This window comes from Odontesthes bonariensis, chromosome 13 (assembly GCF_027942865.1).
Source record: "Odontesthes bonariensis isolate fOdoBon6 chromosome 13, fOdoBon6.hap1, whole genome shotgun sequence".
NCBI classification, from domain to species: domain Eukaryota; kingdom Metazoa; phylum Chordata; class Actinopteri; order Atheriniformes; family Atherinopsidae; genus Odontesthes; species Odontesthes bonariensis.
In genome coordinates this window covers 19,634,648-19,659,266 of record NC_134518.1, presented here as the reverse complement: position 1 = coordinate 19,659,266, position 24,619 = coordinate 19,634,648, and the positions used below count along the sequence as shown (strand labels likewise).

Genomic DNA, 24,619 nt, shown 5'->3' with positions numbered 1-24,619 from the left:
AAGCTGTGGCTATAGCAAAGCTACATTACTACATCTGTCAAAGTCAGTCTCCATCACATTTCATGTGACATCATCTCACTTTCATACAATCAAGAAATGCAACATTGGTCAAAAAGGTAAGTAGACAGGAGATTAAAAAACTCAAGTCATTGGAAATAGCATGTGTTCAAAACCAAGGACAGCGATAAATGTCATAAGAGTCAGTCATTCCTTAGTTAAAGCAGAAAGTAGTCAGAAGAACAAAATGAAAAGTTTACACATATATATATATATATATATATATGTGTGTGTGTGTGTGTGTGTGTGTGTAAGGTAGAAAAAAATACAAGACATTTCAAACCGATTGTACAGATAAAATGAGACACATGCCTACCTCAGGAGTGTCACTAAAATCACTGAACACTTCAGCAAAATCTGTTGGACTTTTCTTCAGAGTCTGGTCAGCAGGCAGTGTGTTGTCATTGTAAGATGATACAAACTTAAAGTCACTGGTTCTGGATCCTGTTGTCAGGTAGGCGTCATAATTGTAAGTGCTGCGTAAAGTTCCTGTGCCGTCAACATCTGCGTAATTAGGAGGGAGATAAGCGCTGGGGATGGCAACTGCTCCATCAAACAACAGTCTGGGCTTTCTCCTGCGACAAAACCTCACACCCAGGATGATGATGATGAAGGTCAGAAAGAAGGTGGACACAGACACAAGCGCGATGATCAGGTAAGAGGTAAGTTTGGAGTTCTTCTCATCATAAGAAATATCCTTCAGTTCTGGCACCTCAGCCAAGTTGTCAGAAATAAGTAAATACATGGCACAGGTGGCAGACAGAGAGGGCTGTCCGTTATCTTTCACTGCCACAACAAGGTTCTGTTTCATGCTGTCAGATTCGGAAATGTCCCGCTGTGTCCTGATCTCTCCGCTGTGGAGACCAATACTGAAAAGTCCCGGATCAGTGGATTTGACTATATGATAGGACAGCCAGGCGTTCTGTCCGGAGTCTGCGTCCACCGCGATCACTTTGGACACCAGAGAGCCTCCGTGTGCAGCTTTGGGGACCAGCTCGGTCATGAAAGAGCTGCCCTCCGGGGCGGGGTACAGTATCTGAGGAGAGTTGTCATTCACATCCGATATGAACACACTGACGCTCACGTTGCTGCTGAGTGGAGGAGAACCGTTGTCTCTGGCCAACACGTGGACTTTAAAACTCCTGAACTGTTCATAATCAAAAGACCTCACAGCGTGGATCACCCCCGTGTCTCCGTTAACAGACAGATAGGAGGACACCGGGGAACCGTTCACCTCACCAGGTAACAGAGAATAAATCACTGTACCGTTTTGTCTCCAGTCGGGGTCTCGAGCAGTAACGGAACATAAAGTGGAGCCAGGTTTGTTATTTTCTATCACATATGCGCTGTAGGACTGTTCCTCAAACACAGGTGGGTTGTCATTGATGTCAGCTACAGATAACTGAACAGTTTTAGAGGAGGACAGAGGTGGAGAGCCCTCATCAGTGGCAGTGATTGTAATGTTGTAATCAGACACTAGTTCACGGTCCAGCTGTCCCGTGGTCACCATAGAATAATAGTTTTTAATAGAAGGAACCAACTTAAAAGGGACGGCCTGCTGAATGGAGCAGCGGACCTGTCGGTTATTCTCAGAGTCTCTGTCCTGCACATTAATGATGCCCACCTCTGTACCAGGTGTTGTGTTTTCTGGTATGGAATTGGATAGAGATTTCAGGCTGATTACAGGAGCATTGTCATTCACATCAGTGATAGAAATGATGGCCTTAGCATAAGATGACAGGCCCAACCCATCCTTTGCTTTAACGCGTATTTCATATAATGTTGTAGTTTCAAAGTCAACAGTACCAATAACTCTTATTTCGCCTATTTTACGGTCAATACTAAATATCTTCCTCACATCTTCGTTAACATGCCCGAAGTCATAAGTCACATCTCCATTGATTCCCTCATCTGCATCAGTTGCGCTCACCGTAACCACTACAGTATCTAAAGGAGAGTTTTCAGGCAGACTGGCTTTATAAACGGCCTGACTGAACACAGGGGCGTTATCATTAGCATCCAGCACAGTGACGTGGATGACTACTGTACCTGATCTCTGAGGAGATCCACCATCCAGAGCTGTAAGGACCAAATTCATTTCGTTTTGTTTTTCACGGTCAAGCTCTTTATCAAGAACAATCTCAACAGTGTTTCCATTAACAGCCAAAATAAAATTCTCGTTCTTTTTAAGGCTGTACTGCTGAACTGAATTCTGTCCCACATCCACATCGTTCGCCTCCTCTATCACAAAACGAGCTCCTCTATATGCCGACTCCCGGATTTCTATTTTGATCAGTTCTTCGTTAAATTGTGGTGAGTTGTCATTAATATCTTGAATATGAAGACTGACACGATGGAGCTCAAGAGGATTCTCCAAAACAAGCTCGTGTTTTAGGATGCACGAAGCCTTTTCTCCACAAAGCCCCTCACGATCAATCCTTCCGGCCACAACCAGCTCCCCGTTATCAAGGTTTATGTCACAGTAACGTTTATCATTTCCTTCGCTGTCAATGCGGGCTCTCCTGGTGGAAAGCGCGCCTGTTTGCAGCCCGAGATCCTTGGCAATATTTCCAATCGCTGATCCTCGTTTCATCTCCTCGGGGAAAGAATAGCTCACGTCTCCATATGCGACGTGGAACCAAAAAAAGAAAAAGTAAATGACACACGTCTTAAAAAAGGCGATTTTCGAATCCATAATTAACCATGAAATACCAGCAGGTTAATTGAATTATGGCGTTAACAACATAACACGGACAGGAGCTGCAAACCCGGGGTGGTTATCCCTATTTTGACGAAAGAGCAAGATCCCGTATCTATAGCACAGGCTGGAGGATTCAATACATCTAAAGGTTGGTGTACAGCGCCACCGCGAGTTAAATTCCACATAACACCAACAGTAAGTATTAGGAAAGTGTAAGTAATTTTAAATTTACTCACAAATTGTATTTTAACAATTAATCATTGTTTACATAGCCTATGTAATTATCTGCTAATTCAAAACGGATCACAGAGTTCTAACCTTGCATAAAACTGATATTTAATTCCAAGCATTACATATTTTTTTACTTATTATACATATTTTATTTATTTTTACTCATTTACTGCGTGTTGAGATCTGTTGAAGACTGCTTTCTGGATAATCACACAGTCATATCACTTCATCCATCAAACATTGAGTTAACCTGGATAAATTGCTGTCTGGCACTTTATGTGACACTTTGGGACAACACAGTAATCCCAGTATCTTTGTTTTCTTATTTACTGTCAGGATGTATTAAGTCTGTACTTATGTGTGACTGTTTTCATAGTGCACATCCAAGGTCAACTCAGTTGCTCGCTTTTGAAGGCCAGAGTTATAATTGTTTTTTCTATCGCTGATCCTGGTGGATTGTATCTTGAGGACTAACAGTAGTAAGTTAAGACTTTCTCTTATGAGTTCTACTTATTGTTCAAGTCCAAATGTATACCTGTAGGACTTTGTTAATCCTTTTTTGACAACTTTGGCTGTGCTCTGAACTGAATCACATATGTTTTTAAGTCAGTTTGATCGTCCTGCAGATATCAAAGAGTTTACAAAATTAAACCGAGAGACAAGAACGAATATTGAGCATCAGTGACTTTTTTGGACTTATTTCAAGGAGAACACTGGGAGATCCATTATCTTGCATATTTTAAAGCAAATGCCTCAAGCACAAACTCAGATTCATGTATGAAATTAGATCCCCTTGCACTGTTGTACTCCGGTAGAATTTATATTTTGTTGATCATTTGCAAGAGCAAGGCTGTTAAATAGATTTACAGATTGAAACAAGCACTGATGTTAGAGAGTGAGAGAGTCTCCTTGTTTTGTTTTTCTTTTTACCAGAAAATCTAATGCACACATGTTGCACATTCTATTGTCTGACAAAAATACCAAAATGCTTGATGCTTATCTTAGTTTAGAACAACCAATTACAGTAGTCTAATGATGCAGATTTAGAAATTTCTCAGTGATTTGAGGTAATTACAACTTATTGTGCCCCATTCAATTCAAGACTGATTGAACCGATTGTGCTCTATTCTAAAAAGAAGAGAAACGGAAACGGAAAATAGCCTCGCTCTACCATCAAATGAATAAGCAGTTAGGAAACCATCTGTGTTTATCAGAAAGATAACAACAGGTGCAATAGAATGAGTACTTATTAGAATATAATAAAAATATATAATAAACAAACAAAGCAGATAAGAATCTAGGACGTAAAACAAGATACTTTAAACCAAGTCAATCTGTAGATGAAAAAATAACCAAAACAGTGATTATCAAAATCACGACTAGAAACACTGCTAGATATAAATATTAATATTAACACAATAAACTGTATCTTCATAAATAAGTTGACTGATATTCTAATCAGTCACAACTCAAGAAAACTTTATCAATCTACAGCACAAAACCAAGCCATGATCTTCAGTGTGAAAATGCAGATCGTCTCAAATTACACATGAGACTGAATGATATCCATCATGAAATTAGTCAAATAATTTGTGACACATAAAAAGAAAAATTTAAAAATTTAAAGATGTAACACTCGTAAATCTGCACTTTACAATAAGGATCGGGTCAGACAGTGAAAGATCACAACTTAAAAGTCAAGCCAAACACACCTCTTATTAAAGTGTAATGACCTTAAATAAAATGCCAAATCCTCAGTGATGACCTCAACTGAAGAGCCAATTTGTCTCTGTGTTCATTCAGAGTATATAACTGGATCAATGAGATAGTGTTATGATGTACATTTCTGAGGTATGAATACAGATATGGACATTTACATTTGATTATATGGTAGTCACTTTTCACAAAGTCACATAAAAAAGACACATAATCTAAGTTAGTAGATGGAGAATGGGCGTCATAAAGGTAATTTTTTTAACTTTGCCAGACACGAGTATAATGTTGCAGGGTTTGATGCAAGACATAAAATCACAAATGTTAGGTGTTGATGTTTGCTTTCTAAATCTAAAATGCATCTTGTCATATAATGGATGCATTTTAACAACTCAAGTGTTGTTGCAGCACTTCAGCAGTGAAATAACCTCCAAAAATGTTGCAAACACATGAAGAATCAATAAAAAGTCATTACTTAAGTTCAGTAATATTTAACTATTGATACTCCAGGTTATCAGACACAAAGAAGCCATAATTCATATTAGTAAAATATCAGTGGTAACCTGATTCATTTGTTGCATGAATGTATTCTAGTTATTTTCAAGACATAGTAACGAGTGACAAATACAAAACAATTATGTATGTCCTCAAATTAAGACAAGTTTAAAAAAAATGGTTTCGTACACTAATAGTCAACTGAAAATGAGGATAACAGTGGAAATGGAATTAAAGATTTTCAAATAGAAAAGGGAAAAACTCTTAAATAAACAACATAAATCAGAACACGAATAAGGACATTAGTGTAAGACAAGTAATTAACCCAGCAAAATGAACTCTACTCGAATGAGGGACGTAAAATATCATTTCTGTTACTAAATTATTTCTAAACATGTATCAAAATTTTTTATAAGGTGCACTCATACCTCTGACCCTTCGAGATCTCCGAAAACTTCATCAAAGTCTGTCGGACTTTTCTTCAGAGTCTGGTCAGCAGGCAGCGTGTTGTCATTGTAAGATGATACAAACTTAAAGTCACTGGTTCTGGATCCTGTTGTCAGGTAGGCGTCATAATTGTAAGCGCTGCGTAAAGTTCCTGTGCCGTCAACATCTGTGTAATTAGGAGGGAGATAAGCGCTGGGGATGGCAACTGCTCCATCAAATAACAGTCTGGGCTTTCTCTTGCGACAAAACCTCACACCCAGGATGATGATGATGAAGGTCAGAAAGAAGGTGGACACAGACACAAGCGCGATGATCAGGTAAGAGGTCAGTTTGGAGTTCTTCTCATCATAAGAAATATCCTTCAGTTCTGGCACCTCAGCCAAGTTATCAGAAATAAGTAAATACATGGCACAGGTGGCAGACAGAGAGGGCTGTCCGTTATCTTTCACTGCCACAATAAGGTTCTGTTTCATGCTGTCAGATTCGGAAATGTCCCGCTGTGTCCTGATCTCTCCGCTGTGGAGACCAATACTGAAAAGTCCCGGATCAGTGGATTTGACTATATGATAGGACAGCCAGGCGTTCTGTCCGGAGTCCGCGTCCACCGCGATCACTTTGGACACCAGAGAGCCTCCGTGTGCAGCTTTGGGGACCAGCTCGGTCATGAAGGAGCTGCCCTCCGGGGCGGGGTACAGAATCTGAGGAGAGTTGTCATTCACATCCGATATGAACACACTGACGCTCACGTTGCTGCTGAGAGGAGGAGAACCGTTGTCTCTGGCCATCACGTGGACTTTAAAACTCCTGCACTGTTCATAATCAAAAGACCTCACAGCGTGGATCACCCCCGTGTCTCCGTTAACAGACAGATAGGAGGACACCGGGGCACCGTTCACCTCACCAGGTAATAGAGAATAAATCACTGTACCGTTTTGTCTCCAGTCGGGGTCTCGAGCAGTAACGGAACATAAAGTGGAGCCAGGTTTGTTATTTTCACTCACATATGCGCTGTAAGACTGTTCCTCAAACACAGGTGGGTTGTCGTTGATGTCAGCTACAGATAACTGAACAGTTTTAGAGGAGGACAGAGGTGGAGAGCCCTCATCAGTGGCAGTGATTGTAATGTTGTAATCAGACACTAGTTCCCGGTCCAGCTGTCCTGTGGTCACCAGAGAATAATAGTTTTTAATAGAAGGAACCAACTTAAAAGGGACGTTTTGCTGAATGGAGCAGCGGACCTGTCGGTTATTCTCAGAGTCTCTGTCCTGCACGTTAATGATGCCCACCTCTGTACCAGGTGTTGTGTTTTCTGGTATGGAATTGGATAAAGATTTCAGGCTGATTACAGGAGCATTGTCATTCACATCAATGATAGAAATGATGGCCTTAGCATAAGATGACAGGCGCAACCCATCCTTTGCTTTAACGCGTATTTCATACAATGTTGTGGTTTCAAAGTCAACAGTACCAATAACTCTTATTTCGCCTTTTTTACGGTCAATACTAAATATCTTCCTCACATCTTCGTTAACATGCCCGAAGTCATAAGTCACATCTCCATTGATTCCCTCATCTGCATCAGTTGCGCTCACCGTAACAACTACAGTATCTAAAGGAGAGTTTTCAGGCAGACTGGCTTTATAAACGGCCTGACTGAACACAGGGGCGTTATCATTAGCATCCAGCACAGTGACGTGGATGACTACTGTACCTGATCTCTGAGGAGATCCACCATCCAGAGCTGTAAGGAGCAAATTCATTTCCTTTTGTTTTTCACGGTCAAGCTCTTTATCAAGAACAATCTCAACAGTGTTTCCATTAACAGCCAAAATAAAATTCTCGTTCTTTTTAAGGCTGTACTGCTGAACTGAATTCTGTCCTACATCCGCATCGTGCGCCTCCTCTATCACAAAACGAGCTCCCCTGTCTGCCGACTCCTGAATTTCTATTTTGATCAGTTCTTCGTTAAATTGTGGTGAGTTGTCATTAATATCTTGAATGTGAAGACTAACACGATGGAGCTCAAGAGGATTCTCCAAAACAAGCTCGTGTTTTAGGATGCACGAAACCTTTTCTCCACAAAGCCCCTCACGATCAATCCTTCCGGCCACAACCAGCTCCCCGTTATCAAGGTTTATGTCACAGTAAGATTTATCAGTTCCTTCGCTGTCAATGCGGGCTCTTCTGGTGGACAGCGCGCCCGTTTGCAGCCCGAGATCCTTGGCAATATTTCCAATCGCCGATCCTCGTTTCATCTCCTCGGGGAAAGAATAGCTCACGTCTCCATATGCGACGTGGAACCAAAAAAAGAAAAAGTAAATGACACACGTCTTAAAAAAGATGATTTTCGAATCCATAATTAACCATGAAATACCAGCAGGTTAATTAAATTATGGCGTTAACAACATAACACGGACAGGAACTGCAAACCCGGGGTGGTTATCCCTATTTCGACGAAAGAGCACAAGATCCCGTATCTATAGCACAGGCTGGAGGATTCAATACATCTAAAGGCTGGTGTACAGCGCCACCGCGAGTTAAATTCCACATAACAACAACAGTAGGTATTAGGAAAGTGTAAGTAATTTTAAATTTACTCACAAATTGTAGGCTATTTCAACAATTAATCATTGTTTACATATGTAGTTATCTGCTAATTCAAAACGGATCACAGAGTTCTAACATTGCATAAAACTGACATTTAATTCCAAGCATTACATATTGTTTTACTTATTATACATATTTATTTATTTTTACTCATTTACTGCGTGTTGAGATCTGTTGAAGACTGCTTTCTGGATAATCACACAGTCATATCACTTCATCCATCAAACATTGAGTTAACCTGGATAAATTGCTGTCTGGCACTTTATGTGACACTTTGGGACAACACAGTAATCCCAGTATCTTTGTTTTCTTATTTACTGTCAGGATGTATTAAGTCTGTACTTATGTGTGACTGTTTTCATAGTGCACATCCAAGGTCGCTTTTGAAGGCCAGAGTTATAATTGTTTTTTCTATCGCTGATCCTGGTGGATTGTATCTTGAGGACTAACAGTATTAAGTTAAGACTTTCTCTTATGAGTTCTACTTATTGTTCAAGTCTAAATGTATACCTGTAGGACTTTGTTAATCCTTTTTTGACAACTTTGGCTGTGCTCTGAACTGAATCACATATGTTTTTAAGTCATTACATGTTTGATCGTCCTGCAGATATCAACGAGTTTACAAAATTAAACCGAGAGACAAGAACGAATATTGAGCATCAGTCTGACTTTTTTGGACTTATTTCAAGGAGAACACTGGGAGATCCATTATCTTGCATATTTTAAAGCAAATGCCTCAAGCACAAACTCAGATTCATGTATGAAATTAGGTCCCCTTGCATTGTTGTACTCCGGTACAATTTATATTTTGTTGATTATTTGCAAGAGCAAGGCTGTTAAATATATTTACAGATTGAAACAAGCACTGATGTTAGAGAGTGAGAGAGTCTCCTTGTTTTGTTTTTCTTTTTACCAGAAAATCTAATGCATACATGTTGCACATTCTATTGTCTGACAAAAATACCAAAATGCTTGATGCTTATCTTAGTTTAGAACAACCAATTACAGTAGTCTAATTATGCAGATTTAGAAATTCCTCAGTGATCTGAGGTAATTACAACTTATTGTGCCCCATTCAATTCAAGACTGATTGAACCGATTGTGCTCTATTCTAAAAAGAAGAGAAACGGAAACGGAAAATAGCCTCGCTCTACCATCAAATGAATAAGCAGTTAGGAAACCATCTGTGTTTATCAGAAAGATAACAACAGGTGCAATAGAATGAGTACTTATTAGAATATAATAAAAATATATAATAAACAAACAAAGCAGATAAGAATCTTGGACGTAAAACAAGATACTTTAAACCAAGTCAATCTGTAGATGAAAAAGTAACCAAAACAGTGATTATCAAAATCACGACTAGAAACACTGCTAGATATAAATATTCATTTTTAAAAAATGAACTGTATCTTCATAAATAAGTTGACTGATATTCTAATCAGTCACAACTCAAGAAAACTTTATCAATCTACAGCACAAAACCAAGCCATGATCTTCAGTGTGAAAATGCAGATCGTCTCAAATTACACATGAGACTGAATGATATCCATCATGAAATTAGTCAAATAATTTGTGACACATGAAAAGAAAAATTTTAAAATTTAAAGATGAAACACTCGTAAATCTGCACTTTACAATAAGGATCGGGTCAGACAGTGAAAGAGCAAAACTTAAAAGTCGAGCCAAACACACCTCTTATTAAAGTGTAATGACCTTAAAAAAAATGCCAAATCCTCAGTGATGACGTCAACTGAAGAGCCAATTTGTCTCTGTGTTCTTTCAGAGTATATGACTCGATCAATGAGATAGTGTTATGATGTACATTTCTGAGGTACGAATACAGATATGGACATTTAGATTTGATTATATTGTAGTCACTTTTCACAAAGTAGCATAAAAAAGACACACAATCTAAGTTAGTAGATGGAGAATGGGCGTCATAAAGGGAATTTTTTTAACTTTGCCAGACACGAGTATAAGGTTGCAGGGTTTGATGCAAGACATAAAATCACAAATGTTAGGTGTTGATGTTTGCTTTCTAAATCTAAAATGCATCTTGTCATAATAGATGCATTTTAACAACTCAAGTGTTGTTGCAGCACTTCAGCAGTGAAATAACCTCCAAAAATGTTGCAAACACATGAAGAATCAATAAAAAGTCATTACTTAAGTTCAGTAATATTGAACTCTTGATGCTCCAGGTTATCAAACACAAAGAAGAAATAATTCAAATTAGTAAAATATCAGTGGTAAACTGATTCATTTGTTGCATGAATGTATTCTAGTTATTTTCAAGACATAGTACGAGTGACAAATACAAAACAAGTATGTATGTCCTCAAATTAAGACAAGATTAAAAAAAATGGTTTCGTAAACTAATAGTCAACTGAAAATGAGGATAACAGTGGAAATGGAATTAAAGATTTTCAAATAGAAAAGGAAAGCCTCTTAAATAAACAACATAAATCAGAACACGAATAAGGACATTAGTGTAAGACAAGTAATTAACCCTGCAAAATTAAATCTACTCGAATGAGGGACGTAAAAATATCATTTCTGTTACTAAATTATTTGTAAAGATGTATCATTTTTTTTTACAAGGTGCACTCATACCTCTGACCCTTCGAGATCTCCGAACACTTCATCAAAGTCTGTCGGACTTTTCTTCAGAGTCTGGTCAGCAGGCAGCGTGTTGTCATTGTAAGATGATACAAACTTAAAGTCACTGGTTCTGGATCCTGTTGTCAGGTAGGCGTCATAATTGTAAGCGCTGCGTAAAGTTCCTGTGCCGTCAACATCTGCGTAATTAGGAGGGAGATAAGCGCTGGGGATGGCAACTGCTCCATCAAACAACAGTCTGGGCTTTCTCCTCCGACAAAACCTCACACCCAGGATGATGATGATGAAGGTCAGAAAGAAGGTGGACACAGACACAAGCGCGATGATCAGGTAAGAGGTCAGTTTGGAGTTCTTCTCATCATAAGAAATATCCTTCAGTTCTGGCACCTCAGCCAAGTTATCAGAAATAAGTAAATACATGGCACAGGTGGCAGACAGAGAGGGCTGTCCGTTATCTTTCACTGCCACAATAAGGTTCTGTTTCATGCTGTCAGATTCGGAAATGTCCCGCTGTGTCCTGATCTCTCCACTGTGGAGACCAATACTGAAAAGTCCAGGATCAGTGGATTTGACGATATGATAGGACAGCCAGGCGTTCTGTCCGGAGTCCGCGTCCACCGCGATCACTTTGGACACCAGAGAGCCTCCGTGTGCAGCTTTGGGGACCAGCTCGGTCATGAAGGAGCTGCCCTCCGGGGCGGGGTACAGGATCTGAGGAGAGTTGTCATTCACATCCGATATGAACACACTGACGCTCACGTTGCTGCTGAGAGGAGGAGAACCGTTGTCTCTGGCCAATACGTGGACTTTAAAACTCCTGAACTGTTCATAATCAAACGACCTCACAGCGTGGATCACCCCCGTGTCTCCGTTAACAGACAGATAGGAGGACACCGGGGCACCGTTCACCTCACCAGGTAATAGAGAATAAATCACTGTACCATTTTGTCTCCAGTCGGGGTCTCGAGCAGTAACGGAACATAAAGTGGAGCCAGGTTTGTTATTTTCACTCACATATGCGCTGTAGGACTGTTCCTCAAACACAGGTGGGTTGTCGTTGATGTCAGCTACAGATAACTGAACAATTTTAGAGGAGGACAGAGGTGGAGAGCCCTCATCAGTGGCAGTGATTGTAATGTTGTAATCAGAAACTACTTCACGGTCCAGCTGTCCCGTGGTCACCATAGAATAATAGTTTTTAATAGAAGGAACCAACTTAAAGGGGACGGCCTGCTGAATGGAGCAGCGGACTTGTCGGTTATTATCAGAGTCTCTGTCCTGCACATTAATGATGCCCACCTCTGCACCAGGTGGTGTGTTTTCTGGTATGGAATTGGATAAAGATTTCAGGCTGATTACAGGAGCATTGTCATTCACATCCGTGACATAGACTATAACCTTAGCATAAGATGAAAGCCCAAAACCATCTTTTGCTTTAACGCGTATTTCAAATGATTTCCTATTTTCAAAGTCAACAGCACCAATCACTTTAATGTCACCTATAGTACTGTCAATACTAAATATCTTTATAACCTCTTCAGAAACATGCCCGAAGTCATAAGTCACATCTCCATTGATTCCCTCATCTGCATCAGTTGCGCTCACCGTAACCACCACAGTATCTAAAGGAGAGTTTTCAGTCAGACTGGCTTTATAAACGGCCAGACTGAACACAGGGGCGTTATCATTAGCATCCAGCACAGTGACGTGGATGACTACTGTACCTGATCTCTGAGGAGATCCACCATCTAGAGCTGTAAGGACCAAATTCATTTCCTTTTGTTTTTCACGGTCAAGCTCTTTATCAAGAACAATCTCAACAGTGTTTCCATTAACAGCCAAAACAAAATTGTCGTTCTTTTTAAGGTTGTACTGCTGAACTGAATTATGTCCTACATCCGCATCGTTCGCCTCCTCTATCACAAAGCGAGCTCCCCTGACTGCCGACTCCTGGATTTCTATTTTGATCAATTCGTCCTTAAACTGTGGGGAGTTGTCATTGATATCTTGAATTTGAAGGTTGACACGATGGAGCTCGAGAGGATTCTCCAAAACAAGCTCGTGTTTTAGAATGCACGAAGCCTTTTCGCCACAAAGCCCCTCACGGTCAATCCTTTCGGCCACAACCAGCTCCCCGTTATTCAGGTTTATGTCACAGTAACGTTCATCAGTCCCTTCGGTGTCAATGCGGGCTCTTCTGGTGGACAGCGCGCCCATTTGCAGCCCGAGATCCTTGGCAATATTTCCAATCACCGATCCTCGTTTCATCTCCTCGGGGAAAGAATAGCTCACGTCTCCATATGCGACGTGAAGCCAAAAAAATACCAAAAAAAATCCACAGGTCTGAACAAAGCCAATATTTGAATACATAATCAACGATGAAATGCCAACAGGTTAAGAATAAAGAAAGAAATATGGAGCTAAGCACATACCAGGTAAACCAACTGCACGTCCTGTGTGGTTATCCGTATTTAAGAGCAGAAGAATGCGTGTCCCCAGTACAAACTGGAGTATTTTATACATTTAAGGCTGGTGTACAGCGCCACCGTGAGTTGTAATCAACAAAAACACCCACAGTCATTTGGAAAACAACCAACTCTCGGTCTCCACTTTCTTCGATGTACAAAAGTTAGAAAGCTATGCAACATACGTAGCTCAATATTTAGATCTACAGTTTTCCATGTTTTAATCTGGACATCAGAAAAGGTCAGTGCAACATAGTGACTTATATGAAAGTTCATGCGTCATTTGTATAAATAAAAATAAAGGTGATGCTGAATATAAGTTTTATTGGTGCCGTGTAATTTATGTGACCCTTTGTTGGAGTAGTTCCTACAATATGTATATAGTTTTCACCCTAAGAATTAATTTCTAACCTGCTGCTCTGAGTTACTTTTTTAAACTGGACAACCTGAGCTCGTGCTAAGCCTCACCTGTTTATATTCCCAAGGAAGAGTGACAGCTATAATGTTTTCACAATGTTGTATCTACACACTATATGTTTTTGTATTTCAAACAAAACTGATATTCTTACATACTATCTTATGTACTAACAAGCAGCAACAGCTGCTAAAATTGTGCTCCAAAATTAATTATTCACATTTCCTTAAGTCAGTTCATCTCGTAGTCTTGCATTTATCACCACTGCTGCAAAGAAGGTGTTCAGCTTCAGCCCATGTCTTCTAAATACTTGTACACATTTTGTAAGATAAATAATTTTAGATCGAAAAACTTGCATGTTTTTATGCAAATGCCTCAAACATAAGCATCTGTAAAAAATCTTGCAAACCATGAGAATTCATGTGCATAGTTCTATTAGAAACGGTGGCCATACTTTAGAAAGGAACAGCAGAAACAAACCTGACAAATAGATGCAAAGACTCAATGTTGTGATGCAAGGGTGAAGTGAAATTATCTCCTTTTCACAGCAACATGTCATGCAAAGATGGTGGCATATTGTTAAAAAGAAAATGCCACCACCCTCGATAAAAGATTGTGTTTTTCGTCTAAAAACATCTACAGATAATATGTTCATAGAAGTCATGACACAATTTGCCTGGAAAGTAAAGCTTGACTGATCATTAGTTTACACTTTTGAATAAATGGGAAAAAGTTCATTCTACCAATGAAGCCATCACAGTATACAGTTTGTGAGTGCATCAACAGGACAAAAGAAGCTTAATTTGCCATCAGTTGAATACTTTAAAGAATGAAAGGCAAAGCCCTAGACAAATAGAAGATACCTACCACTGAAAACCAGGTCAATCAACAAGAAAAGATCAAATAAATAAATAACAGGATATATCTTATAATTTATAATGCTATGACTAAAGCAAAGTTAATAAATTAAGTGTATGACTGAGCTTCCACGTGTACTGCAAAAATGTCCATTAGACAAGCAATTTTTTTTTTCCCCAAGTACAGTGCTCCAAACAATCAAAGTGGTCTGTCCACACAGACCAAGGCCCCGTTAAACACACAGGGTTATAAATTCAACACTCAGAATCAAAGACGATCGACCAGGGGACCAGCATTTCTGCATTCTTCAAATCTGATATGAAAATCGGTCAAGAGAACAACCTATAGAGCTTAAGAGTAAGACAATGATGCAAACTTAGTTGCCTTCATATGGCAGCCACCTCTCTCTGTCCATACAAACTGTATTTAACCAAAGCCACTTTCTCAAAAAGGGATGTGTGACAAATCTAATTTTAAAATCCTTCTTCATTACAAGTCTCACAAGGTGTTGCAGGTTTATTATGCAAGATGTGAATATAATAAAATTTGATATTTTTGGTCGTTATCATGTTTCTTTAACAGAAAATATCAATTGAAATGGTTTAAGTTTGCCACAAACCCATAGCTCGAGTGTCATAATGAACATCACATACAGTATGATGAAAAAATTAGGTCAGTAGACATTACATTAATATTCATAGTGATTGTGATACACTTTCAAATTGAAAGAAACGTGTAAAAATCTATAGTTTGCAGTGGTAAAATCAATGTCGTCAAAAAACTCAACTGGCATCCAACCCTCAAAGCTATAAAATGTTCATTTAGAAATAAAATTTAAAACTTCAAGAGAAATTTGATTAAAACTCGAAGTGCAATTTGTAAAAAGAAAAATATGTTTAGACCCAGCTTTTCGTAAAAGTTCAAAACAAAGTTCTAAAAAGTTAATGTAGAAGCTTTGAATGAATAATTAATTTGTGATCATCAAATCTCCATAAAGCCATGAATTTAGAATCAAACAACAGGTAGGAGCAATGTGAAAAAACTAAATTAAATCTGAATAGAGCAGAACATTTTCACTACAAAAGTCTTGAAGAGATCCAAGTTCATATAATAATTTTAAGATTAAGTTGGTTGAAAATCAAGAAAATTTTAGATGCTTAAAAGGGTTTGTAGACAAAATTTAAACAGTTCAGACGGAAAAGGGATGTCAAAGGCCACTGCCAACAAAAATATATCAAAAAGAGATTTATCAAAAGATAGATTTAAAAATATATGTTCATGTGTATACATATTCATGTAGCTTTGATATGCACTTCATTCAAAAGTTCGAGAGAAAATGTCTAAGGTTGATTGTTTTATGCGAAGTTTGACAAAATATTTAAAAGGTGCACTCATACCTCAGACTCATCAAGAACTCCGAATACTTCAGCAAAGTCTGTTGGACTTTTCTTCAGAGTCTGGTCAGCAGGCAGCGTGTTGTCATTGTAAGATGATACAAACTTAAAGTCACTGGTTCTGGATCCTGTTGTCAGGTAGGCGTCATAATTGTAAGTGCTGCGTAAAGTTCCTGTGCCGTCAACATCTGCGTAATTAGGAGGGAGATAAGCGCTGGGGATGGCAACTGCTCCATCAAACAACAGTCTGGGCTTTCTCCTGCGACAAAACCTCACACCCAGGATGATGATGATGAAGGTCAGAAAGAAGGTGGACACAGACACCAGCGCAATGATCAGGTAAGAGGTCACTTTGGAGTTCTTCTCATCATAAGAAATATCCTTCAGTTCCGGCACCTCAGCCAAGTTATCAGAAATAAGTAAATACATGGCACAGGTGGCAGACAGAGAGGGCTGTCCGTTATCTTTCACTGCCACAATAAGGTTCTGTTTCATGCTGTCAGATTCGGAAATGTCCCGCTGTGTCCTGATCTCTCCGCTGTGGAGACCAATACTGAAAAGTCCCGGATCAGTGGATTTGACTATATGATAGGATAGCCAGGCGTTCTGTCCGGAGTCTCCGTCCACCGCGATCACTTTGGACACCAGAGAGCCTCCGTGTGCAGCTTTGGGGACCAGCTCGGTCATGAAGGAGCTGCCCTCCGGGGCGGGGTACAGTATCTGAGGAGAGTTGTCATTCACATCCGATATGAACACACTGACGCTCACGTTGCTGCTGAGTGGAGGAGAACCGTTGTCTCTGGCCATCACGTGGACTTTAAAACTCCTGAACTGTTCATAATCAAACGACCTCACAGCGTGGATCACCCCCGTGTCTCCATTAACAGACAGATAGGAGGACACCGGGGCACTGTTCACCTCACCAGGTAACAGAGAATAAATCACTGTACCGTTTTGTCTCCAGTCGGGGTCTCGAGCAGTAACGGAACATAAAGTGGAGCCAGGTTTGTTATTTTCACTCACATATGCGCTGTAGGACTGTTCCTCAAACACAGGTGGGTTGTCGTTGACGTCAGCTACAGATAACTGAACAGTTTTAGAGGAGGACAGAGGTGGAGAGCCCTCATCAGTGGCAGTCATTGTAATGTTGTAATCAGACACTAGTTCACGGTCCAGCTGTCCTGTAGTCACCAGAGAATAATAGTTTTTAATAGAAGGAACCAACTTAAAAGGGACGTTTTGCTGAATTGAGCAGCGAACCTGTCGGTTATTCTCAGAATCTCTGTCCAGCACATTAATGATGCCCACCTCTGTACCAGGTGATGTGTTTTCTGGTATGGGATTGGTCAGAGACTTCAGGCTTATAACAGGAGCGTTGTCATTCACATCAGTAATAGAAACCATAACCTTAGCATAAGATGAAAGCCCAAAACCATCTTTTGCTTTAACTCGTATTTCAAATGATTTCCTATTTTCAAAGTCAACAGCACCAATTAGACGTAAGTTACCTTCTTTATGGTCAATTCTAAAAACTTTCTTCACTTCTTCAGAAACATGCCCGAAGTCATAAGTCACATCTCCATTGATTCCTTCATCTGCATCAGTTGCGCTCACTGTAATCACTACAGTATCTAAAGGAGAGTTTTCAGGCAGACTGGCTTTATAAACGGCCTGACTGAACACAGGGGCGTTATCATTAGCATCCAGCACAGTGACGTGGATGACTACTGTACCTGATCTCTGAGGAGATCCACCATCTAGAGCTGTAAGGAGCAAATTAATTTCCTTTTGTTTTTCACGGTCAAGCTTTTTATCAAGTACAAGCTCTATCGTGTTTCCATTAACAGCCAAAATAAAATTGTCGTTCTTTTTAAGGCTGTACTGCTGAACTGAATTCTGTCCTACATCCGCATCGTGCGCCTCCTCTATCACAAAACGAGCTCCCCTGTCTGCCGACTCGTGAATTTCTAGATACAATTTGTCCTCATTAAACTGTGGTGAGTTGTCATTAATATCTTGAATTTGAAGGTTGACACGGTGGAGCTCGAGAGGATTCTCCAAAACAAGCTCGTGTTTCAGGATGCACGAAGCCTTTTCGCCACAAAGCCCTTCACGGTCAATCCTTTCAGCCACAACCAGCTCCCCGTTATTCAGGTTTATGTCACAGTAACGTTTATCAGTCCCGTCGGTGTCAATGCGGGCTCTTCTAGTGGACAGCGCGCCAGTTTGCAGCCCAAGATCCTTGGCAATATTTCCAATCACGGATCCTCGTTTCATCTCCTCTGGGAAAGAATAGCTCACGTCTCCATATACGACGTGAAGCAAAAAGAAGACATAGAATCTCTCAAACGTGAACATTTTAAAAATAAAAAAGCCCCGTAAACATAAAAGACTTAACCAAAAAGCATGAGTGAAACACGTAATCCTAAGAGAAAAAACAATTCAGCACGAATGCTCCGTTATCCAGAACAGCAAATGGGCGTAAAAGACCATCAGTCCACAAAGTATAAAGGAACTAAATCACTTAAGGCTGGTGTATGGCGACACCGTGAGTTGAGTTACACAACAACACTATGTAAAACACATCTCAAAAATAAAACTGCACACAGGGAATTTAAATCAAATTAAAGGAAAATACTGACTTGGTTTAAATTCTGTTTTAATCTAACTTAATTCCAGGAGTGAGTTTCACTCATTTGGTGCAACACGTGTCAAGTCATTTACTGTAATATTGAGTTTGATGCATCATAACTTAAGAGACATGTCTGTAGAGTAGAAATTCTAACATTACAATGATTTTTTTAGTAACGCCGTCACAACAGCCTGTTGCCTTTTTGTTTTGGTTTACGTTTCCAAACATTTGATTTTACCTATTACAGCACTGAAGACATAGCCTGACTACGTCATACTCACGATTCTAGTCAGAATGTGAGTCTGATACCGCTCAATAGAGTTTTGAGTATGGGGCGTGTTTCAACCGAACCAGGAGAAAAAATGACTCATCGCTCAATTGGATAGACCTACAACCAACCAGAGCAACGTAGTATGTGACGTAGATTAAGCAACACACACTAGTTGTAGGAAGGACGGCAAAAACATCTTTTCTATCGATAAAAGCCTTTATCCCGTTCCTCTGTTCGTCTTTCAAAATGAATGCAATGTGGAGATCCTGTAGAACAGACTCGATGGCAGAATCTACACACCCTAGCTCTCCAGCGGCAGCCATGTTCAGCTCTTTAGTGACGTAGTCGATAATGTCCCTGTTGATCATCTGTCCATCATCGTATAAAGTCCGCCCTGGCAATCTGATTGGGTCGACCGATTCTTGGTCGGGCATAATGATTTCCCAACTGAGCAGAGCCAGACCGAACTTCACGACCAAAACTTTTATGGGCGGGGCTAAGTTCGGCTGGCACCCAGGCTACTGAAGACATGCATTAAGTTCACAATTTAAAACTTGTTTAAATAACTCAAAAACTATTCTGATCATTCATTTTAACGACAAGTGCAAGTATACAAATCAGAGAGCAACAATGTTACAGCAACATTGGAAAAGGACATTCTACTCTAAACACTTCCACAGGAAAGTGATTCCTGATGACTGGAGTTGTTTCAGCTTAGAGCGTCACACAGGTGTAAAAAGACCTCAAACCCAGCATAACCACCTCAGCTGACTCTACTGACAGATCAAAATAAACATTTGTTTCCATTTTACTTTTTTTTTTTGTATGAATGCAGAGTAAGGATTCCTTTGTTGAAAAACTCCCACATGGGAAGTTAGCACACACACTGAAGATATCGCAAATAAGCAACTTCATTAGATAACCTTATTTCAATATAAAGACAAAAGAAAGATAATTACCTGCATGGATATCTACTTCAAACCAAGATCAGATAAGACAACAAGCTCAAAGAGCAAAATCCAGTTTAAGTATGCTGTGCATGGCCAAAAAGAGTGGTTAAAGTGGTGTCTTTAAAAAAAAAAAAAAGAAGTAAAGCTATTCAATAACAACAAGTCAATCGAGTCTTTCAGAATGTCATTTTTCGTTGACCATACAACTTCCATACAGTGTAGTCAAAATGTCTGTGACCACACTGTTAATTCAAAAGGTTGCCAAGAAATAATCAGAAACTTTAGAATTTAAGAACGCATTTAAAATCAGATGACAGTTTGACATGTGAAATGGAGAAGGACATTCTGAGATTCTGTAAGGAATCAAACTAAAGCATCTCAGTGGTACTGACCATGTCAACTCATTTGTAAAAAAGGCTAAGAAATCCTCAAATTATAAATTTTCCATTGGAGCATTGTTAAGGTGATACTCAGATGGGTTTGACTGCATATAGGGGCCTTTTTCAGATGGACCCATTTACAGCTATTGTCTACCTGTTAATTATGGCTGTTCCCGGAGTTTAAAACAGAGCATTATTTGCTATTGGGCAAGGGGGGATGTTAGTATCACAGGTATTGGTGAAAGTATATCAACTAATTTTCATTATAAGCAAAAATAGGGTCTCCTGGTAGGCTTCTAAGGACTGACAGGAGGGACAGTGAAACCTGCAACAGTTTAGATTGAAGTTTTTGGAAATTGGAGTGTGGGAGATGTTTACTTCGAGTAATCTTCACACAAATCATTCCGAAAGGAAGTTGATGTGGATCACTTGCAGATAGTATGCAAACTGATACATATTTTAAGTGAGCATGTCACATCTCTTAATTTAAAACTATAATACTTAAGAGGATTGGCTGCAAATTTAAGCTTATATGATCAAATAGATATAAAATGTAAGGACATACACGAGCTACTCATACCTGTGGCGACAACTTTAAATCTCCAAACGCATCGTCAAAGTCTGTTGGACTTTTCTTCAGAGTCTGCTCAGCAGGCAGCGTGTTGTCATTGTAAGATGATACAAACTTAAAGTCACTGGTTCTGGATCCTGTTGTCAGGTAGGCATCATAATTGTAAGTGCTGCGTAAAGTTCCTGTGCCGTCAACATCTGCGTAATTAGGAGGGAGATAAGCGCTGGGGATGGCAACTGCTCCATCAAACATCAGTCTGGGCTTTCTCCTGCGACAAAACCTCACACCCAGGATGATGATGATGAAGGTCAGAAAGAATGTGGACACAGACACAAGCGCGATGATCAGGTAAGAGGTCAGTTTAGAGTTCTTCTCATCATAAGAAATATCCTTCAGTTCTGGCACCTCAGCCAAGTTGTCAGAAATAAGTAAATACATGGCACTGGTGGCAGACAGAGAGGGCTGTCCGTTATCTTTCACTGCCACAATAAGGTTCTGTTTCATGCTGTCAGATTCGGAAATGTCCCGCTGTGTCCTGATCTCTCCGCTGTGGAGACCAATACTGAAAAGTGCCGGATCAGTGGATTTGACTATATGATAGGACAGCCAGGCGTTCTGTCCGGAGTCTCCGTCCACCGCGATCACTTTGGACACCAGAGAGCCTCCGTGTGCAGCTTTGGGGACCAGCTCGGTCATGAAGGAGCTGCCCTCCGGGGCGGGGTACAGTATCTGAGGAGAGTTGTCATTCACATCCGATATGAACACACTGACGCTCACGTTGCTGCTGTGAGGAGGAGAACCGTTGTCTCTGGCCATCACGTGGACTTTAAAACTCCTGAACTGTTCATAATCAAATGACCTCACAGCATGGATCACCCCCGTGTCTCCGTTAACAGACAGATAGGAGGACACCGGGGCACCGTTCACCTCACCAGGTAACAGAGAATAAATCACTGTACCGTTTTGTCTCCAGTCGGGGTCTCGAGCAGTAACAGAACATAAAGTGGAGCCAGGTTTGTTATTTTCACTCACATATGCGCTGTAGGACTGTTCCTCAAACACAGGTGGGTTGTCATTGATGTCAGCTACAGATAACTGAACAGTTTTAGAGGAGGACAGAGGTGGAGAGCCCTCATCAGTGGCAGTGATTGTAATGTTGTAATCAGACACTAGTTCACGGTCCAGTTGTCCTGTGGTCACCAGAGAATAATAGTTTTTAATAGAAGGAACCAACTTAAAAGGGACGCCCTGCTGAATAGAACAGCGGATATGTTGGTTATCAGCAGAGTCTGCATCCTGTACATTAATGATGCCCACCTCTGTACCAGGTGACACATTCTCAGGAACCAGGTTTGTCAGAGATTTCACGTGGATTACAGGTATGTTATCATTGTCATCGATGACATCTACAGTTACCTTTGTGTATGATGACAATCCTAGGCCATCTTTTGCTTTAATGCGTAAATCATATGTTGTAAAACTTTCAAAATCAATTACACCGTTAACTTTAATTTCGCCGTTTTTACGGTTGATCTTAAAAACTTTCTTCACTTCCTCTGAAACATGCCCGAAATCAAAAGTCACATCCCCATTGATTCCCTCATCTGCATCAGTTGCGCTCACTTTAACCACTACAGTATCTAAAGGAGAGTTTTCAGGCAGACTGGCTTTATAAACGGCCTGACTGAACACAGGGGCGTTATCATTAGCATCCAGCACAGTGACGTGGATGACTACTGTACCTGATCTCTGAGGAGATCCACCATCCAGAGCTGTAAGGAGCAAATTAATTTCGTTTTGTTTTTCACGGTCAAGCTCTTTATCAAGAACAAGCTCAATAGTGTTTCCATTAGAGGCGAGGATGAAATTCTCATTCTTTCCAAGGCTGTACTGCTGAACTGAATTCTGTCCCACATCCGCATCGTGCGCCTCCTCTATCACAAAGCGAGCTCCCCGGTCTGCCGATTCCTGAATTTCAATCTTGAACGATGCTTCGTTAAATTGTGGTGCGTTGTCATTAATATCTTGAATATGTAGAGTGAAATGGTGAAGTTCCAGAGGATTCTCCAACACAAGATCACGTTTTACCACACAGGATAGCTTCTCTCCACAAAGCTCCTCTCGGTCAATCCTTTCGGAAACAATTAAATCTCCAGTACTGCGGTTGATTTCACAATAACGTTTGCGATTCCCTGCGGCATCAACACGGGCATTTCTATAGGGCAGTTTAGCCAATTCCAGGTTGAGATCTTTCATTATATTCCCAATAACAGATCCACGCTTCAATTCCTCCTGGACAGAATAGCTCACGTCACCTTTGACGGCGTGCCACAATAAAAAGAAAACGAAGCACACAATTTGGTGCCTCATTACCAACATGCTTTTAGGATTCCAATAGTTCTCGATTAGAGTTGGAATTTGATAAGGTTTAGGTTGTTCTATTTAAAGAAAAATGACAGCACCCCACGGTTATTCTCACTGAATCCACGGACAAACAGCAACTGAAAAAAATAGCATTTCATTGGTCTAAACACCAGACGGAGGAGTGGGAATGCTTCATATAAACTGACGCATGGCGACACCTTGAGTAGAATGAAGAAATAACAGAGTGTACATTTAACATTATCATCAGTGGTGTGTGTAGTAGTACAGTTATTATCATAGTGCAAGTATATATGGAAAATTATATATGAAACAAAGTCACTGATTTGCCATCATATATAAAGTCTTAAAAACATGCATTCGGTTAAATGCTTGAGAATATATTTTTAAAAAATCAACAATTTAACAACTGTTGCAAAGCAACGAAATTTACTTTTTAACTGAAATAATTTAACCTTATTCAACATTAAAAACAATCTTATGTTTTTAAAGAAACTAAACTAATGCACCGATACTACAATTATGATAAACGTGGATACTGCATCATACAAATGAAACTGTGATCAAGTGGAGCACTTGATAAAGCCACACAAAAATTGGGCTCTGAAGAGGCTGAATCCAGAGGAGTATCATACCTGTTGAAAATGTTTTAGGCTCAATTAAAAAAACTAAAAAAGTCTGACTCTATTAAACACTCTTATTAGGTAATAAAGGGTGTCTAAGTATGATCTCAGAAAAAATCATGTATGTTCCTACCTCAGGGGAAGAATTATTATCTTCAAACACTTCATCAAAGTCTGTTGGACTTTTCTTCAGAGTCTGGTCAGCAGGCAGCGTGTTGTCATTGTAAGATGATACAAACTTAAAGTCACTGGTTCTGGATCCTGTTGTCAGGTAGGCGTCATAATTGTAAGTGCTGCGTAAAGTTCCTGTGCCGTCAACATCTGCGTAATTAGGAGGGAGATAAGCGCTGGGGATGGCAACTGCTCCATCAAACAACAGTCTGGGCTTTCTCCTGCGACAAAACCTCACACCCAGGATGATGATGATGAAGGTCAGAAAGAAGGTGGACACAGACACCAGCGCGATGATCAGGTAAGAGGTCAGTTTGGAGTTCTTCTCATCATAAGAAATATCCTTCAGTTCTGGCACCTCTGCCAAGTTATCAGAAATAAGTAAATACATGGCACAGGTGGCAGACAGAGAGGGCTGTCCGTTATCTTTCACTGCCACAATAAGGTTCTGTTTCATGCTGTCAGATTCGGAAATGTCCCGCTGTGTCCTGATCTCTCCGCTGTGGAGACCAATACTGAAAAGTCCCGGATCAGTGGATTTGACGATATGATAGGATAGCCAGGCGTTCTGTCCGGAGTCCGCGTCCACCGCGATCACTTTGGACACCAGAGAGCCTCCGTGTGCAGCTTTGGG

At 40.1% G+C, this 24,619-nt stretch overlaps 1 protein-coding gene across 22 annotated transcripts in view; it reads right to left on the bottom strand.

Annotated features, from left to right (window-relative positions):
• Positions 1-24,619, bottom strand: part of LOC142397750 (protocadherin gamma-C5-like) — a 260,382-nt gene that overhangs the window by 166,418 nt on the left and 69,345 nt on the right. For 2 of the 22 annotated variants that reach the window (XM_075481412.1, XM_075481426.1), the window contains exon 1: positions 5,626-8,084. The exons of 17 other annotated variants lie outside the window; for them this stretch is intronic. In XM_075481412.1, coding sequence (XP_075337527.1) covers positions 5,626-8,001 — 2,376 coding nt within the window. In that variant the 5' untranslated portion in view covers positions 8,002-8,084. Of the gene's footprint in view, positions 1-373; positions 2,792-5,625; positions 8,085-10,867; positions 13,339-20,818; positions 23,204-24,619 lie in introns of those variants that run through there. 3 more of the 22 variants (XM_075481415.1, XM_075481413.1, XM_075481410.1) reach the window with 3 other exon arrangements.